The 21,209-nt window shown below is 36.0% G+C and overlaps 1 protein-coding gene across 1 annotated transcript in view; it reads right to left on the bottom strand.

Annotated features, from left to right (window-relative positions):
- Positions 1–21,209, bottom strand: part of CPNE8 (copine 8) — a 166,571-nt gene that overhangs the window by 103,560 nt on the left and 41,802 nt on the right. The window contains exons 4-5 of the mRNA XM_019628984.1: positions 19,530–19,633; positions 9,353–9,392 (exon numbers count right to left, since the gene is read on the bottom strand). Coding sequence (XP_019484529.1) covers positions 9,353–9,392; positions 19,530–19,633 — 144 coding nt within the window. The remainder of the gene's footprint in view (positions 1–9,352; positions 9,393–19,529; positions 19,634–21,209) is intronic.

The raw sequence follows: 21,209 nt of genomic DNA, 5'->3' as shown, positions 1-21,209 counted from the left end.
CAATGATCATACCAACATGGGCCAGTGAAGCGACGTCCTCTACAACTAGACTGAAGAACAAAACAGCAATTTGTCTACCTGTCTGTTCCCCTTCCTCGATTCCCCAACACTATTCTCCTTCCCCAATTCCCCAATAAAATCTTTGAAAAAAAAAAAAAAAGAGTCCAAATGAAGGCAGTTAAATAAGACAGTGAATGAAAATTAAGCTTTCAACAATAGTGTGTGGTCATTGCTATAAATTAACTAACTTTTAAAAAATTATCCACAGCATATATATTTAGCACTTGCAAACCACATAATATACAGACTTAAAAATAAAATGATACAATTAACAAATATAACAAATGGATATAAAATATTTACCTCCTGAAGGCACATCACTTTTTGTAGAATACTTGTACTCATCAGTAAAGAAATGACAAATGTAACATGCTAACAGGAAGCAAGTAAATATTCTCATTACTACTAAACATGGTGAGCCAAGTGACAGGCCAAATAATTAGAAAACTTCCTAAATATTATTATTAAATAATATGAAATATATTATAGCATTATTAAATAATAGTATTGAATATAACATCACACTATCAAACAATATTATTAAATACTAGGACCTGAGTAAGGCCCAGCTTGATATACAAACACTCCCACCTAATATAACTTAATGAATGCTGAAGATACTGTCATCAAGTATTTATATATGTGTCAAAGTAAAGACAGATTCTACAAGCCCCTATTAAAAATGCAAATGTAGACATAATACATTTATAGAGAGCATCAGTCATAAATTCTTTAGCTTGAATATGCTTATAAGGCTAGCTCTCATCATCTAATAAGAACTAGAAAACATGTTACATTGAAAAGAAAGTTATTGCTGAGAAAATATCAGAAGATAATATGCAGAGCTCTTTTACACCGGGCACTCGGACAAGGTCTCTCAGTAGGTGACAATTTAGTAGAAATCTGAACAATGTGAAGGACAGAATCATGTGACTATTTCAGACCAAAGCCTTCCAGGTAAAAGAAAAAGCAAAAACAAAGGCCCTGGGACAAGACTATAGTTGGGGTGTTCAAGGAAAAGCAGGGGGGCCAGTGGGGCTAGTGCAGAATGAGCAAAAAGGAGAATGGAAGGAGGAAAGAAGCAAGGTTGGTCCCATGATGGACTGTGAATTTTATCCTAAGTGTGGAGGGAAGCCATTGGAGGGTTTGAATTGGAAAGTGACATGGCCTGACCAGACTTTTAAGATGATAATTCTAGCTAATCTTCCACCAAGTTTCTAAATGCTGAAGTTCCCCCAAGGCTCTATCCTATTCTCTTCTCCATTTATTCTTTTATTATCTAACTTTGAGTTCCAACTCTATGGACTGATGGTTCCCAAATCTACATCTCTAGTCTTCAGACATGGCCTAGTCAGTGTCTCCAGTTGGATGCTTATTGAAGTCCTCAAACAATATAAATCTGCCCTGACCACTGATTTCTCTATTCTCACTTCCATGACCTCAATTCCTTCTCCCCCATGTACCCCATTCCAAAAAAAAAAAAATGTATCACCATTTATCCAGCTGCTCTCACCAACTAGTAGTAGTCATTCTAACTTCTCTTATATTCAAAAACCTGACATCTAATTCATTAGTAATCACATCACCAAAGTATATTCCAGATATAACCACTTCTTACCACCTCAAGGGCTATATCCACCAAATATTGTTCAACTAGCCAAAATACAGCAGTGTTAAAACTGGTCTCTGTTGGTTCACAACTATGGGAATTGCCTGGGTAAAATCTGAAACCGGCTCCCTAACAGGAAGCGCAAGACGATGCTGAAGAAAAAGCCACTCTAGATTAGTAGGTGGCAATTTGGATAAGCAAAAGAACTTATACACAGGCATGTCTTGGGTAGCCCCAAAACAAGTAAATCACTACCTCCACCCTCTGGAATCTTAACAGTTTATATAGAGGCCTTAACGGGGTTCAGTCATGTATTCAGTCCTGGCGGCCTAATAACACATTAATTTATCAAGGCTGTGTTCTTGAAATGGCTCCAGCTATGGGCAGAATATGCATTTCAAGGGCAGCATGGGGGGGTTAGGAGCCTCTGATTGGCTGGGTCCAGCTTGCAGGTCAACCATCAAACATGTCCTCTCAATGACCTTAACTCAAGTCTTGCTTCCTTACCCCATTCTCCATTTCAGCTGCCAGTCATTATTTAAATGTGTAAATAAGATTACATCATCCTCCAGTGAATTCATGGGGGAAAAAAAAAATCCAAACTTTCTTTTTAGTCAATGGCCTCCAAATCTCCACATCATCTGAAGCCTGTGTACCTTTCCAAACTATTTCATTCCACCCTCTTCATTATCACAGCATTCTATATACGGCAGCTATCCTTCAGACACAGCAACACTCCAAATTCTTCCCTGACTCAAGGTATTTGCACCACTGTTCCTTTTGCCTGGAATGCTCTTCCCGGAGATTTTTAACAGTTTCCTCCTCCTTTTTAATAAGTATTCCCAGGATGAGAACTGGTGCAGAATGACACTGCCTGGTTGAGAGAAACCTAAGCTTCTAGTTAATGGGCTTCATCAGTCACTCTCTCTCAGTATCAATATCTTATTAATATAAGTGCTATAAAGAAATGATCTTAACCATTTATTTGAATTTATTTTTATTGAATAAATCTGCCCCCTCCACCTACCCAGTTTCAAAAATGTAAGCTGTTTTAGGACAGGGGCCTTGTGTGTCTTATTCACTGCTATATTCCTCAGCACTAGAACACTGCCTGGAATATTTTTATTGCTTGCCTGATTGTATGAGTTTACATTGGAATTCAGCTCAGGTTTATATGAATTAAATTGGCTTTAATTCCAATGAAAGAATCTTGCTCCACATACAAATCTATTCCTAGGAGAAAACGCATTTCATGGTCCAATTCACTTTCAAATAAATGTTTTAAATACAACTTATCTACATGTGGAAGATTATGTATATAATATTTAGAAAGTATATTAAAGAACACATCCACCTTCACTGAAGACTGGTGTTTGGAGACCAAAATAATGCAGAGGGCCATTAACAGGTCTAAAACAAAAATTTTAGTGGGTACCTTCTGAGATCAGCCAAGTGGAAAAATGAGTTTTGGATTGCCTCATGGGTATGAAAATTCAGTACACAAAGTACAGTTTCGATGTCATCTGGTCCAGAACACTAAGCAGAGTCTTAGATATATGAATCATGGGCCTATTATTTATCTTTTCATTAATGATTGGCTAATGCAATTATGCAAATGTAAGTATGTCATGTCGCTCTATTAATGGCATTAAGATGAGTGAGGGTTCAATAGCAACTTAGAGAACAAAGCTGGAATTCACAATGTTAGATTTTGTTCACAGTATCTAACACTTTTGTGGGATAATACTTTAGTAATTTCCTCAGAGAATCATAAAATGGATAAATCCTCTAAAGGAATATGTCCCCAGATTTCATAAGTCATCCTGGAGCACAATGTTTCCCCACTAAGAACTTTTTGACCACCAACAGAATCAATTAAAGTTACACTGATTCTTCATTAACTTACCTCATATTCATTTGCAATGCCAGAAATCTAAGGCACAGCTCTGTATCTCCATGTTGCCTAATAGTACCAAAAATTTTAAAGTTTGACCTAAAATATTTAAGTACTGGAAACTAAATAGTCATTATGAAAGGGGTTTCTTTCAAAATCATCAGATATGAAAACTTTAAAAGAGTTTATTACTGTTAACTCAAGGAGCCTCTCTTGCTACCAAATTCCTTTTGTAAAAGATAAGTACCTTCACTTGACAGCAAGCCCAGGCACTTAGCAGTCTTTCCTAAAAGGTGCCAATTTTTATTGCACTTTGCAAAACCGGCAGGTAGACAACCACACTTCTAAAACCTCGGGGAAGAGACCTAGCTTGTTTATTGGCTCCTCTGATTTTCCAAATGCCTCCTGAATTCCTTTTGGGTTGAATGAGTTATATGCTTTTTTACCTAAAACCTGCACTTGGATGAGTTCAAATAAGGAAGGGCTTTGGTTGTTAATTTCTGACAGAAATTGAAAGCAATCATCTCTAACCATTCTTGTAACATTCAAAAACACATTTCCTTCCTCTTTTGACATACTTCATCCACTTATATACTCAGACACTTACTAATTTGTATTACTTACTAAATATATGTAAGACCAATAACAGAGAGCACTGTACAGACTACGTTGAAATGTGAGATAAACCACGGGAACTATAGGAGGCTATGCAATACTTCAGGAGTATTGCACTAAGAACTAAAGCAGGAACAGCAAGCAAGAAAGAAGACAGAAGAGAAACAAGCCTTTGTTGGAATGAACAGGATTTGGTAACTCACCAGATGTGGTGTGTGAGACAAAGGAAGACTGACCCGGAAAATACAAGTGGAGGAAGATGGTAAGCAATTCCACCTGAGAGAGTTAGTGCTCAGATTCCACCGAGGCAAGGAAATGGGATAAGATGCATAAAGAAGTGATGACTTAACAAGAAACATGAGTTCCAAAGTGATTGACTCAGGCTGTCAGAGCTTTCCAAACCCTCCCCTGGATTGGAGCTGTTACCGCTCTCTAAAGGCATCACTCCAGCCCTGAGTGGAATATCTCAGGTGGAATATCTCTGAGTCCCTGTCTGATGGAGGTGGATTTAATGTGTTTTAAGTTAAACACAATTTGATTCTCAGTTCCTTTTAAAAGGGTTTCTGGACCACTGTGCTATGGTGTTAAATAAGCCAATATTACATGTGTTGTTGATTAATTTTATTCTCAGTTGTTCAAGAACTAGATGTATCATTTTTAAAGGTATTCTTTCATAAATTTGAAATGTTTTTGTCATCATAAGGGTCAGGAGAATTGTATGGAAGTTTCAATAAAGTCCATCCCCACTACTATGAATGAATGAACGAAAGAATGGAGCAAATAAACAAATATATAACTTAGAGGTTGACAATACATCCAAGTTTCAACCTAACAGCTTTCTTCTCTAACAAAAAGAAGTTAAAGAAGGCAGACCCTGAAATACAAGGGGAGGAAGATGATAAGCATTTCTAGGTGAGAAGCAATTCCACGAAACAATTCCACTAAATATACTGCGTTGAGGGTGATTCTCAAGATAGATAATAAAGGCAGAATAGCAAAATTGAGATGGAAAAAGTTATACATTTGAGATATGTTTGAGTTTTAATCTTCTGCAGAATATCTACCAGATAAAGCTAACAGGCTGTTGCAACTTGAATTGCTGAAGTTACAGAGGGATAGATAATTGGGAGTCATCAGGGTAAGGCATGGAAATGGTTAAAATCTCCAGAGAAGAGCTCATACAGTGAGATGAGATGAAAATTGAAAATAAAGCCATGAGGAAACACTAATGTTAAGAGAAAGGCGGAGAAAGAGAAATGAAAAAAATGATAATGAGTAAAGAGAGATCTAGGAAACAAAGCGAGGGAGAAGTTTCTACGGAAGTCATGCAGGTGAGTATTTTAAGAATAGTCAATTGTGTCCAAAATAATGGGGAGGTCAAGTAAGGTAAAGAATGAAGAGAGGCCATTAAATTTTGATCTGACCTATGTCAGAACAGTTTAAGCAGAAACAAAAACCAGAATACAGTAAAGCAAGTTGGATAGAGAATGAAAATGAAGTTATGATAGAAACTCAGGCTGTTCTGTAAAGAAGCATGGTACTGAGAAGATAGTAACAAAGATTTCATGAGGGTAAAGCAGAGTCAAAATAAGAAATTTTTATCATAAGGAGGACATAAAACTTATGTTATTAGAAATAAAAAAGGTATTCTAATACATATATATAGGTATTCTAATACATATATGTGTGTATATATATATATATATATATATATATATATATATATATATATATATATATATTTGAAAAGATATGTACATTCATGGCTTCTACAAGACATATCACACCTTCAACCAAATGAAAAGACAACCTATGGAAGGGGAGAAGATATTCTGCTGCTCCCAAACCTGCAAACTCCCCAAGTGATGGTTGTTGCCAGTGATACATCCAATAAGGCATTAATGTACAAAGTATGTAAAGAACTCATACAACTTCACACACACACACACACACACACACACACACACACACGCACACACACACAATCCAAATAAAAAATGGGCAGAGGATCTGAACAGACATTTCTCCTAAGAGGACATACAGATGCCAACAGACATATTAAAAGATGCTCAACATCACTAATTATCAGGGAAATGCAAATTAAAACCACAATGTGATTTCACCTCACACCTGTCAGAATGGCTATCATCAGTAAATCAACAAATAACAAGTGTGGGTGAGGATGTGGGGAAAAGGGAACCCTCATGTATTGTTGGTGGGTTTGTAAACTGATGCAGCCACTATGCAAACAGTATGGAGGTTCTCCAGAAAATTAAAAATAGAACTACTGCATGGCCTGAAAATTCCACTTATGGGTATTTATCCAAAGAAACCCAAAACACTAATATGAAAATATATACGTATCCCTATGTTCACTGCATCACTATTTACAACAGCCAAGATATGGAAGCAACCTAAGTGCCTATCAATAGGCGATTGGATACAGAAGACGTGGTACATGTACACGGTGGAATACTACTCGGCCATAAAAAGAGAATGAAATTTTGCTACCTGTGACATGGGTGGACCTAGATGATATTATGCTAAGTGAAATAAGTTGGACAGAGAAACAAATGCCATATGATTTCACTTATATGTGGAATATAAAGCACAACATAAATGAACAAACAAAATAGAAACAAACTCCTAGATACAGAGAGCAAATTGATGGTTGCCAGATGGGAGGGAGGTTGGAGGGATGGGTGGAAAAGGTGAAAGGGATTAAGAAGTACAGAATTCCAGTTTTAAAAATAGTCAGGGGATGTAAAGTACAGCATAGAGAATACAGTCAATAATATTGTAATAACTACGTATGGTGTCAGATGGGTACTAGACTTATCAGGGTGATCACTTCACTAGTTATATAAATGTCTAATCACTATGTTGTACACCTGAAACTAATATAATGTATGCCAACTGTATTTGAAAAATAAGAAAATTAATAAAAAAAATTTAAAAATAAAAAATACGAAAGAATGAGTCAACTCTAAAAAATGATATATCTCTTACAAAATAATACTTCGTCATTACTGATTATTGAAAGAAGATAAAGTTAATCAGGTTTGATGTACCTTCCTAACCCACTACTACTCTGCCTTGAACACAAGGCAGCTACGCTAGGAAAAATCATGTTACTACTTTCACACTCACCCTCCAAATATCCAAACCCCATGGAAATGTCCTCAAGTGCCCAATTATTATGCCCTCTGAAGATTAGTTTGAACAAGAAATGCAGAAATTACATTCAGGAAGAGTGGGCACTTGAAAGTCTATCTCCAGTCAGGGTTAGGGAGGTCATTTTCCCTATGTGCACAATTATACATAAACAGAGAAACTTGGTCTTGAGAGAGAAGCAGAAGCTCAGAGAAAAGTCATAGTGTAAAGAATATGTGGCCAGAGGGAGAGAGGGAAAAGGGGAGACAGAGAGAATAGCTGTTTCACTTCCAACCCCCTGTGCCTGTTTCTAGCTGCAGTTCCCATAAATGCAAGTTACACATCCCATGAGATGCTCCTAAATCCTCTTAGTAAACCACCTACGTGTGAGATAAGTGAACGCATTTTCTTGCCTCACAACTAAATAATTTTGACTAAAAAATATGGCTTCTTTTATGATTCTTCCAATGAAATCTGGAAAACTTCCTATGCAAAGCTATGGAAATTTTAAACATCCAGCCACAATGCTATAAATCTTATCATGAAGAGGGGGAAGGTGGCATGACAACCACAATGAAATTTACTGATGGAAATGAGTAACATTACAGCATTGTTTTTTTCAATTTGCACAAAAGTCAATCAGACAAACTTTTCTTTGAATCTTTCTTTAAATGATTTCACTCTATGCTTCATAATAATAATAAACACCATAACTATCCGTTTAATGAAAAAAAATGCAGTAAATTATGATTTTTACTACCGTACCCAGGCTTCCAGTTTCTCCAAATCAGTCTCTGAGCTTGGGATCACCCCTTATGCCCTTCTCTTCTTTAAATTATGACATTCCCCCTCTCCAAACTACACTAGAAATTATATAGATATAGAGATAGAGATAGAGATAATTATATATCATACACAATCATATATCATATATAAGCATATACATGTATAAGCATTTATGATGGATAATTATATATCATATATATTCTCTTCTAGTTAATAACCTACAACAATGGAAAAGTGGAAAATCTACCTTCCTGAGCCCCTGGGCCAACTGGCTCTCAACCCTGGCACAGCTGCCAAGTCTCCATCTATGTACTCAGATTTCACTTGGCCCCTAGTTAAGCCCCTTTCAGAATGCACTTTTAACCCATTCAGCCCTTCTTACTAGGTGTGGCCTAAGGCCAATCCCACAGGTCAATAAACAGGTTGATCAGAGTACCAGTGCTTAGTCAGAGACCTCACCCTGCCCACCTCCGCCTCTTTACCTGTCTAGCTCTGACACCCCTGCAGCTCCTGAACCTGTAAAGTCCCCAGGTAAAGGGTGTTGCCTGGTGAGTAGAGCTCTTAACATAAGAGGAATGGGAACATCAGAGCCCAAAAAGAACAAAAGAGACTGTCCGTGACTTGAGGACAGACTCTATGTCTATCTTGCTCACATTGTACAGTCAGGAACTGGCATTTGGCCTGGCACGAGGAGGTGCTTAGAAAATATTGTTGAAGAAATGAACTACAAGGACAGCAGAATAGCAAATTACGCTGCCTGTGTTTTCCATTCTCTCAGAGTGGCACCCACCAAAACACAGACTCACTATTTCATCGTTATTAACTGCATCCAACCTCAAATGTTACAGGGAACTGGCATAATTTCTTTAAAAAAATTAAATGGTAAAAAGCATAACTATTGCACTGTGTTGTACAGCTGAAACTAAGTCTAAAAATATGTGTATTTCAAATAAAAAATAATAATTAAAAAATTAAATAAATAAGACTAATCAATTTCACATACGGAAGGTATCTTTCTTTTAATAAGCTACTCCAGTGTTAGAATTTTATCCTAGAATGTTATTCTAGGGTTCTTTTAAAGTGTTATTTATTTTCTATGACAGTTATTGCATGAAAGTTATGGACAGTAATTTTAATATTAATAAATCTTCATCATTATCAACCATAAGTCATAATATTGTAGTTTGTATTTATATTATGTAATTATAATAAAAAACATAAAAATATGAACTTACATGTTTGGACAAGTTGGGGCTCTTTGAGTCAACATCATACCTAAAAGATTAAAATATAAAACTCAAATTATTTCCACAACATACAGCTAGAGAAAAATATTAGCATTTTCCAAAAAAACAAATAATATATAAATGAATCAAAATTATACCAATGGGGAGAAAAACTTAGCAAATTTGGAAGCCTCTCATAATCTATGGCCTATATGCCAATGGCAGAATTCACGATCTCTGGGTCCTTTTATTTCACAAGCTAAGTGAAAGTCCTAATAGTTTCAGTCATCAGATCTGCTACTTGATAAGGCACTTTTTTTTTCTTTTTTTTTTTTTTCAAGATTTTTATTGGGGAATTGGGGGATGGGAACAGTGCTGGGGAATTGCGGGAAGGGGAACAGACAAGTTGCTGTCCTTTTGTTCTTCAATCTAGTTGTGGAGGACATTGCTTCACTGGTCCAAGTTGGCACCATCATTGTGCTCTTCCCAGGGGAGGCACATCAGTCGCCGGCTTCTGGACGGCCGCTCACCGCGGCTGCTGGCCGCTCACGCTGGCTGCTGGCTACACACGGCAACCCATGGCAACCCACTGCCACAGGGGCTGCAGCCCACGCCGTCGCCGGCGACTCACTGGCAGCCCAGCTCCAGGTTGAGCTGTTGTTCAGCATCTTAGCTGTGGAGGGCAGTGTCACTGGCCCTCATATGTGGGATCCGAACCGGNCCACTCGGCCGGCCCGATAAGGCACGTTTAACATTTCTCTTTCCTGTGCATTAACAGTATTATTCTAATACTGTTCAAAATTTCCTAAAAACTGAAATTCCTCTTCTCTGAATGACATTAAAAAAAGAAACAGGCTGGTGATAGTCTGTCATTTGTGTACACTTTACTTCTTATTTAATATCTTAAATGCTGTTACTAACTTTGAATTTGGCTAAAGTAATGAGACATTATTTTTTCCCCAATCCCAGGACTTGGGGAAACCCTGTATTTTACAAAAAGAAAAATGTATTAAACTAAATAGGACTCTTGTAGGTCCTGTCTAGGCCACTTGGTACTGGACAGAATTTCTTGGAGAGATCCTGGAAAAACATCACTCCCTATCACCTTAGCCCCTCGTTTTAAAGAATTTGTAGAAATGGAAAGATCGCTAACTATCAAATCAACCTCAATTTGTTGAATTCTTGAAGAAGAAACTATTTGTGCTGGCTCCAGTGTTTCTCTTAAATCGTATACCTTTCACATTGCTTGTGCTTAGCTTCCTATCAGAAATTAACTGCCTTTTTTAAAGGTTAATTAAAGTCTTCCCTCTCACATAACACAAGAAAACAAAGCATCTCAATCAATAAAAGGCCAAGAATCACAGTTCACTGAGTGAACTGATGCTGAGCAGAGGTGCGCCTATTCCCCAGCAAAGAATATTTACCACAGATTGGCTTTAAAATTATCCAATGCCAATACCTGCCTCAGAAGAATTACAAATTACTCTCCTTCATATCAGGCCATGCTGATCACTCTCAACAGCTGTACCCAGAATTTTAAATCAGTAAATTGCCAAAATCTACTGAAGACCTACAGATATTAACACAAAAAACTATTTACTCAAGAAATGTTTTCTTATTCAAGACGATTTTTTAAGGGTAAGATAGAAATTAGCAACGACCGCAATGTCAAAGGTGAAACATAACTGTACTGGCTCCTCCCCAAGAATCAGTCCTGGAAACTGTTTTCTACCAACGGTTTAGTGTGGACTAGAATAAAAAAAACATGGTGTGTTCAGTAAAAAGAAGCAAAAAGAGGAGTTTATGTTTTCATCACAAAGAGTTTATCTTCAAATACAAATACAATCCTCTTTTATTGTTTTTAACAAAGCTTTTTTAATGCTATTATCTCAAAAAAAGGTAATTTACAACATACCTCTGAAGGCTTTAGATAATATGTTGAATTATAATGCCTTCAAAACTACCATGGTTTTTCTTTGAATGGAAATTTCCTTCTAACTTTTCTAAAAGTATCAAGACTAACTGGTCCTCACCCTCACAGGTGAGACCATAAACGCTACATCCTAAATGGTCCGTGTGTGTGTGTGTGTGTGTGTGTGTGTCTTGGTTGATGAGTGCCATGCTCTCCTTAAGGAAGAGAGAATACACTGCAAAGCAGGAAGCTCAGTAGTTTACCCTGAGGAGGGTACATCCCACCAGACCTAAATTTACTAAGGGAAATTTTGTAAACAACTTCATCCTGCTGTTAAAAGCTATTATTAGAGTACTGAATTGGCAGTAACTGATTTGGGTGGATACTAAGGGTTTTGTTTTCTATTGCAAGGTAACAGATGTTGGCTGGAATTATTTCTGTATTCTCAAATTCCAAATAAGGTCCAAAGCTGAAAATAAAAGATGCTAAGTATCCTCATGCTTCGCTCACAGATGCCAATGAATCCATGAGTTCTTACATTAGGGTCAGACCCTTCTCCACAAAGAGTACTCAAAGTGAGAGGCTCTTCCTACCTCTTGGGAGGGCAGAAGGAGGTCTTTCCACTCCCCAAAGACAAGTGAAGGGGAGCTCAAAGATCTGGGGTGTTCATGAGAAGGCTAGGATAGCATCTGGCTCCCTAGTCAGCTACAGAACCTGCCTGCAGGTCCACACTTCGGCTGCCAATGGAAGAGAATGTCAGGTGACAGGAAGTGCCTTCTGAGAGCTGAGGAACACAGAACAGTGTCCTTTTCCGCCCTTCCTCCACAATGAGAAGGCAATGTTTGACACAGGTCCCTTGAGGCTGGTACCCTGTAAGGTCTAGATTTTTCAGAAGGTAGGAGACCCCCATCTCTGCCTTCCAACTCCCCTACCTTTCTGCTCTTCCACCTCTCTTCTCTCCTGAAAGCAGCTGAGACAATAGCTCCAATTGAAGGGAGAGGAAGTGAATTAAATTTGAGATTGAAGTTTTAAAGTGAAGAATACATAACGATTAACAAAATGAGATGGTTATTATAAACAAAAGTGACAGAAAAGTAATGATATTAGACCATGACATTGTTGAGGGAGCCCTTCACCAATACAGAAAACTGTAATTGATACTGTTGGACAAGTATTGGAAGAAATAAAACAAGTTATTTTCCCTAAAAGTGCTGAGATCCTTCAAAAATAGAGTATAACAATATTCCGTAATTATCACCATTTGATTTGTCAAGAAGAAAAATAATTTCCTAGGTAAGTCAAATCTAGACTCATAACTCCCTTGTTGGTGTTCTGGTCTAAATGAAAAACAAGAGTGAAAAGGGTTATACCTCGTATTTCCTATTTTCTAGCATATACTATGTAGTGATATGGCTACCCACGCTTCTTGCTCAAAGACATTTTTGTACAGCCTTTCTGCCAATAACAGTTTTCAGCTATGAAAACAAAGTGATTTATGAGGTATTTACACTATTATTGGTGTGATAATTAAACTACAATAAATGTTATGACTTTATTTGTGATATATACATAGCATGATGACAGAGATCATGTCTCTTGAATGCATGAGTAACACATCAGATCAAAAAGGCAGGAAAATCTTAAGACTCACAGCTCATAAACTAACCTTAAAAATATATCTCAGGTATATCACAGTTACAATAATAATTACTGAGTATTAATCAGAATTTCCAAGAATTTGGGGCAGTCGTGCCAGGAATGCATATTCGTTCATATTTATTCTCTCTCTCGAGGTCATTACAATTTTTGTAAGACCAATGGCCAGCTTAGCTAAATAACAAACTATTCTGAAAACCATTTATAATTATCCATTGGCCAATTTAGACTACCGTATTCTTCCATATTGCTGTTCCACCAGGAGACATGTAAATATATTGGAGGATTTGTGGTAGTTCTCTGGGCGATATTGGTTGGAGTTATAGATGATTTTATGGCCTACTTTATCTTTTTTTTTTTAATTTTCCAAGTTTTCTACAATGCACCTTTTCCCTAGGAATAACACATTTTTTTTATTTAAAAAATTTAAAAAACAATCATAGTTAAGCATAATGGATAATTACATACATATAACTAGTGAACAATTACACTGGTTACCACACTTATTTAGGTAGATATGATGGAAAAAATCACAAGTAAAATAAAAAGGAAAAAAGAAAGCTTGTTCTCACAGGTTAAAAGTATTATGTGAGATATTCTAACAAATGGGAAATCAAAAGGAATTAATTAAAGTGATATAAAACTATTACATAAACTAAAAGAATATATTTGTTGCTTTTCTTGATAATCTCCTTCCTGTATCCTTTTCTCTGGCCCTAATTACTTGAATTTTTTAGAAGTCATATAAAATTGAAATAATGTTATTTGAATCAAATTTATAAAATTAATCAAATACATTCAAAAATTAAAATGATTCTTTTTAATTCAATTTTGCACCCCCCATTTTAAACATTATACAATGTCTGTGAGAATTACTATAATTTTTAGGAATAAAGCTGAAGATTATAAAATATATCAATTTTCCTACACTTATTTCTGTTACTTTATTTCTTCTTGTCACACTGAGATAAAATAATACAAGATGCTCCCATTCCAATTAAACATAATAATTATTTCCTAGACATTAGGATTAAATATATTCTATTACATTATTATTTTCAGTGTTCAGTGGAATACTTCAATCATATACTTTCATCAGTATTAAACAACCAAGGAAGGCAAAAATAAAAGTACCCTAGTTTAGGCATTATTTTTAATCTTCATAATATTTTAGAAATTCAGGTTTTGTACCATTTAATTATAAAATAACTTAGGCAAAATTTGATTCACTATTGCAGAGTACAGATCCCTTGAACATTTTAAACTTTCTGGGCCTTGGTTTTCTCATTTATAAAAATGAGATGAATTCCACCTCAGAAATCTATCGTGTAAGTTAAATATGCTTACATATGTGAATGATTCTATTACAAACTGTGAATAAGAGTAGTAGTATTACTATCTATCATACATCACCTGTTTTTAAATGTACTTATAAAACTTATGTACTAACTGTCCAACTTCATGCACTTTTGTAATTATTTTACTTAATTTATAAATAACTGGAAGACATTAGTAACAAACACATTAAACCATCTAATTATTTCCCCCTTCCATATTTCCACCAGTAAGTGTATTAAAGTTTTTTTTTAATTTCCTGAAACATATACAGTGAAGTCAAGCAATATTATTGAGCTATCATCAAATATAGAAAAGTACATTAAGTTTTATCAATGCCCAAACTTCCTTCTTACTTTTAAGTCTTTCTTTGTCCATTCTAACTAAGCATACCTAGCACGCTTGACAAGCATTATATATGAGTAAGTATCAGTCATCTCCCTCGCCTAATACATTCTCCTTTGGACTCACTATTTGTTAAAGCAATTCTTGAAAGGCTACTTGGTAAAACAGACATACTATTTAAATGATTAACCAGCACTGAGTTTAGTGGAATTGCATTTTTTGAGCTGGACAATCCTTAAAATCCATTAGCTTCCATAGCCTCATCTTCAGTATAGCTGAGCATGTGATCACTAGCCTCTGTATACAGGTGACTCTTTCCTTACCTTCGCCTCTCCAGAATGACTAGCCCAGCTCTTCATTTTTGCTCATTGTTCTATTGACTACTATTTGATTACTATCATCCTTTTGAGATTACCATTTCCTTTCTTTTCATTGTGCGATTCTAGAACAGCCACAGTTATGAATATCAAGTGACAAATGATAAGCAGGACACGAATGTAAGAGACCAGTACAGAAAGGCCGAAAGAGACAACAATGTGAGAAAGTGGGTGAGTACAGTCACCTGGCAGCAGCTGCTCATGATGGTGACGGGGCCTGTTGGTGCACAGCAACCGAAACAAAACAGAAAAATGGTGCTAAAAAATATGCAAGGAGTTCAGAGAGCTAATAAAGCTTATAGAATCTCTCCGTTGGTCTCAAAGATTAAAATGAAACAGTGAATATTTTTGTCCATATCCTTTTATCCTCAAATTTGACTCTAAGTAATTTATCTTCTCACGTGCAAAACAAAAAAAAAATTCAAAAATTTTTCATACAAGGATACTCACTGCAGAATGGCATGTAATGGTAAAAAGGGGGCCAGCCAAAATGTCCATCAGTTAATGTTTGGCTACGTAAACTGTAGTTTTTCAAACAATGGAAATTATGCAGCCGTTAAAATGAATAATACATGTATAGTAGGAAAGAGGGTGTGTTTTTGGGGTTTTTTTTGATATTGGAATAACAGAAAACTTTCACTTTTTAAATGCCTACTTATTTAAAGTTTTTAATAAATATGTATTACTTTTAAATGAAAGAAAACAATACAGATGCATGGGAGAGAAGAAAGAGAGAAAGAGAAATAAAGAGAGAACAAAAAATCGTGGAATCGTGGCTGGTTTTAGGATAAAGTTAAGTCTGAGACTAAAGGGAAAAAAATTAAGGGGGTTAGGGGGTACCATGCTGATGTAAGATAAAAGGAAAATTCATTTTAAAAGTTACTATAAAGGCTCTGAACAATGGGAGAATGAAACCACATTTTAAATTATTTATATGTCTGTTTTTAAATAAAAACACTATGTGCAATCTCCATGATAAACACGGTCAGAAAATCATTAAATTCCACTACAAGATTTTTTCCTCAAGAGCTTCATTTTATTAGTTCAAAAGGGGTTTCAAGGAAATAAAAACCAAATGTAGCATAAAACACTTTATTTGATAAATATAATGAATTCTCAGAACTCCTACAACGCTTGAAGGAAAGGGGCTGGTATAAAATTTTCTTGTTAATAAGCAAGCGCTACAGGTTATTTTACTGCACATATTTTACAGGAAAATGAGAAAGACTACCATTATAATAGTAGAAACTTTTTTTTCATTAGGAGGCAAATTATGACTTTTCCAAATAAAACTTTTAAAAACCTTTATAAATTGTGACAGCATGGTATACTTTAATCTTTTCAGTATTTAAAATAAGACATCTATCATTTTAAATACTTATGATGTTAATAAATTCTTTAATTATTTTAATATATTAAGCACATACTACAACATAAGTTATAATTGTTCTTCTCGATAGATTCCTTTTAACAATATCCAGATACTTCAATAATCACCACAGTTTACTTCTGTGGAACAAAAACTCAGTAATAATATCTTATAAACAGACTGACTCCAGATTCTCTGTGGACACGGAGTCAATTTTAATGATAATAATTTAATATGCCTGATTCAGCATAAAAAATAACAAGAATATTAAAAATATTAAAAATTCTGGGCTGGCCAAGTGGCTCAGTTGGTTAAGAACTCAGCTCAAGTGTGCGAGCTCTGAGCAACTAGTGGTTCGAGTCCTGGCCCGAGCTGAGCTGCCACTGAGCTACCAACAGGTGGCAGGATGGCTCAGCTGAAAAAAAAAAAATTTCTGACTCTAGCATCCTAGGTCTTAGACATATTATGCCATGAAATGATTAAAAAGAAACCATAGTTAGGCAGAGATCTATGTATTATACAAAGAAGAGGCTGAGAGAAACTTAAATATCTGTGAGAAGGCCACCAAGGAGTAGATGAGATCACTCTGGAGAATATGCAAAACGTGTAAGAAACCAACTGAGGCACAGAAAGGTTTAAAAGAATTGTCCATATATATATTGCCCAGCATTTCTACATGGTTAAATTGTTCACTTCATTTTTTTCAATAAACACAGCCAAAAGCCTATAGAATGCAAAGTAGTGCTGGGAACAATGCTCAGGGAATGCTCTAACTAGAATTTATCTGGTTCCTGACAATATAATCTGGTATTCAGTGCAACCATAGGACCCAACCTTATATTATGAAAATTGCCTTTAATAATTATTTTTAAATGTAAGTTTTACCTAAAATTTATATGGAACCACAAAAACAAGCTTGAGAAAGAAAAACAGTTGTAGGCATCATACTACCTGATATCAAACAAGGCTATAGTAATCAAAATGGCATGGTACTAGCATAAAGACAGATACACTGATCAATGGAACAGAAGAGAGAGCCCAGAAATTAACCCATGCCTATATGGTCAATTAATCTATGGAAAAGGAGGCAAGAATATACAATGGGGTAAAAGACAGTGTATTCAATAAATGGTGTTGAACAAACTGGACAGATACATTCCAAAAAATGATATCAGACCACATACAAAAATAAACTCAAAACTGAATAAAGACTTAAATGTAAAAATGAAAACAAAATTCCTAGAGGAAAGCATAGGCAATAAACTCTCAGCTAAGCTCTTAGTAATATTTTTTTGAATATATCTCCTCAGGCAAGAGAAACAGAAGAAAAAAATAAACAAATGGGACTATATCAAACTAAAATGTTTCTGTACAGCAAAGGAAACCATTAACAAAATGAAAGACAACCTGCTGATTGGGAGAAGGTATTTGCCAATGGTACATCTGATAAGGGGTTAATACCCAAAATTTATAAAGAACTCATAAAACCTAACACCAAAAAAAAAACAATGACAAACAAACAATCCAATTTAAAATGGGCAGAGGATCTGCATAGGCATTTCTCCAAAGAGCACATACAGATCTCCAACAGGTATATTAAAAGCTATAAAGAAGAATGAAATCTTACCATTTGCAATGATATGGATGGACCTAGAGAACATTATGTTGTGAATTAAGTCAGTTGGAGAAAGACAAATACCATATGATCTCACTTATATGCAGAATCTAAAGAACTGATGAATGAGCAAAGTAAACAGAAATAGTCTCAGAGACATAGAGGGAAAACTGATGGTTGCTAGTTGGGAGGGGGTTGGGGATAAGGGAGAAGGGGAAGGGACAAGACAACATAAATTGGTAACTACATATTGCCTCAGGGATAGGAAAGACAGTTTGGGGAATATAATCAATAATTATCTTGATTGTAAATATTTTTCAGAATGTCAGACGGACACATTTCTTGTTAGGGAGACCACTTCATGGACGGTGTAGAGGACTGACCACTGCACTGTACATCTGAAGCTGCCACTGAATAATATTGTATGTCAACTATAATTTAATATACATACAGTCATGGGATGTGGAGTACAGTGTGGTGAGTGGAGTCAATGGAATGGGAGTCAATCATATCAGGGGTTGGGGAGCGGTGGATTGGAGAAGGGGAGTTGTCACTTTGTGAGGGGTGAAAAGTATAACTATTGCATTTTTTTGTACACCTGACTAATAAAAAATAAAAAAAGATGCTCAGTGTCACTATTAATCAGTGAAATGCAAATTAAAGCCACAATGAGATATCACTTCACATCTGCCAGAATGGCCATTATCAATAAATCACTGAACAACAAGTATTGGTGAGGATGTGGGGAAAAGGGAACTCTTGTGTACTGTTGGTAGGATTGCAAATTGTTGCAGCCACTATGGAAAACAATACAGAGGTTTCTCAAAAAATTAAAAATAGAACTACCTGATGACTCAGCAATTCCACTTCTGGGTATTTATCCAAGGAAACCCAAAACACTAATTTGAAAAGATATATGCACCCCTATGTTCATTACAGCACCATTTACAATAGTCGAGATATGGAAACAATCTAAGTGCCCATCAATAGATGACTGGATAAAGAAGATGTGGTATATATATAAAATGGAATATTACTCCACCATAAAACGGAATGAAATCTTACCATTTGCAGCAACATGGTTAGACATAGAGGCTATTATGCTAAGTGAAATAAGTCAGATTGAGAAAGACAAACACCATATGACCTCACTTACATGTGGACTCAAAAGAACAATGTATACAAACAAAACAGAAATAGAGTCATAGATTCAGAGAACAAAGTGATGGTTGCCAGATGGGAGGGGGTTGGAGGACAGGGTGAAAAAGGTGAAGCAAGGAAGAAATACAATTGGTAGTTACAAAATAGTCACGGGGGTGAAAAGTATAGCATAGGGAATATAGTCGATAATACTGCAGTAACTATGCATAATGCCAGGTGGATACTAGCATATCGGGGAAATCACTTCTAAGTTATATAATTGTCTAACCATTATGCTGTACACCTGAAACTAATATAAAATTATATTGAAAAAAATAAAAAGCTATGTGGAAACAGCTTTCAAAAATAAAATAGACTTTGGGAAGTTTAAAAAAATGAAATAAAAAAGTCAAAATGCAAGTTTTAGTAGTACTTACAAGTCAAAACGAAGATTCTCTCTTTCTTCAAAAAAGTAGTCCAGGATAAATTTTCTTACAAAATCTGGATTCAATGTATTATCAATTACTTCAGTCCTCCCAAACTGTTGAGAAAGAGAGAGAAAGCGATTAAAATCAAGGCTTGCATGGCTACTTATTACAGTATATACTTAGTAGTATTAACGTAGTTCCTTGAAAACATAAGCAATGAATATCCAAATAACTTGATAACATAAAGCCCTTCAAAAAAAGTTTTTAGAGATCAAATCATTCCCTCTCACTTACTCAGGGAAATCAGAAAATGAGTGCTGAGTCCACTCAAATTACTAGAAAAGAAGCTTCTGAAAATTCATATAACAAGCTGTAACACTTTCTCCATTCTTCTCCCACTTGAAAGTCAAATCCTCTTCATAGACAAACCACGACCCAGGTAACTAATTCAACATTTCCAAAATACTGAACACTTAATTTGAACAATAATAATAGCCACAGCCACCATTTATTGAGTACTTACATGTTTCAAAGCACTTTGCACACTTCCTTTAAATCTTTACCATAACCCCAAAAGACAGGTATTGTTTATTTTACTTTACAGATGAGAAAATTGAGGCAGAGGGTCCCAATCCAAGTCACTTTGGCTACAAAATATGTATTCTATCTAGGACTCTCCTCCATTTCAGCACAGAACATGTTAGGCCCTGGAATGATTCAACAATGGGCCTATCGATGATTTCCAATTTTTAAGGAACATGAACAAGAGCATGTACCTCATAACCACAGGCTGGCAGTGCCCACGTGCTCCAAAAGAGCAGCGCGGAGGTCATGGAGTACAAGTCTGAAGCAAAGAGAGCCTGGCCCTCCCCGGCTTTCTACTGCCTGGAGGTAAAATGGTTTCTACACCAGAGCAGAGAACATCAAACTGGCAAAAGCACAAGACTCTCAAAGAGAAACTCAGTCAATATTCATATTCCCCATCATCCAAATCCTTTTTTGTGGATTTTTAACCAAAACTCACACACAGATGGAAGAAGATAGGGCAAAATTCCCCAGGGTAAACCCCATTGAGTTGCAAGCCAGCAATTCCCAAGGGCCTATGAGCCATTAAAACACTCACAAGCCTATTTCTTAGAGAACATTGGCATGTCCACAAATATGTGTCTGAGTATCTCTGCTATCTCAAGTGAAGATTAATATGTAGCCATTACAATTTTAGCTAATCATCTATGAATTATGACACCTATTATAATATGCCTTCTGACACATAGCCCTGAAACTGCTTTTGACAATATCATGAGAAACCTTCATATTGCTAAATCCAGTGGTCACTTTATGGCCCTCCTCGCACTAAACTGCTCAGCAGCATTTGACACAGCTGTCCACTCCTTCCTTTCCAAAGCTGTCTTTTCTGGCTTTTTGACAGCACACTCCCCTATTTTTCTCCTCTTCTTAGATTCCCAGGCATGCAGTCTCTCATTGTCAGAACACAGTTCTAGGCCCTCATCATCTATCTGTCTTCACTCTTCTATTAGGTTATTTTATCTGCTCCTTTGGCTTTAAATCCTATCTATGTGATGATAACTTCCAAATGTGTATCATCAGCCCAGACTCACCTGAGAACAGACTTATGCATGCAACTGTCTTCTTGACTTATACATTTGGTTGTCTTACAGGCCCCCCAGA

This window comes from Hipposideros armiger, unplaced genomic scaffold (assembly GCF_001890085.2).
Source record: "Hipposideros armiger isolate ML-2016 unplaced genomic scaffold, ASM189008v1 scaffold_820, whole genome shotgun sequence".
Lineage (NCBI taxonomy): Eukaryota > Metazoa > Chordata > Mammalia > Chiroptera > Hipposideridae > Hipposideros > Hipposideros armiger.
The sequence above is the reverse complement of the archived record's forward strand: the minus strand, read 5'-3'. Positions and strand labels throughout refer to the sequence as shown.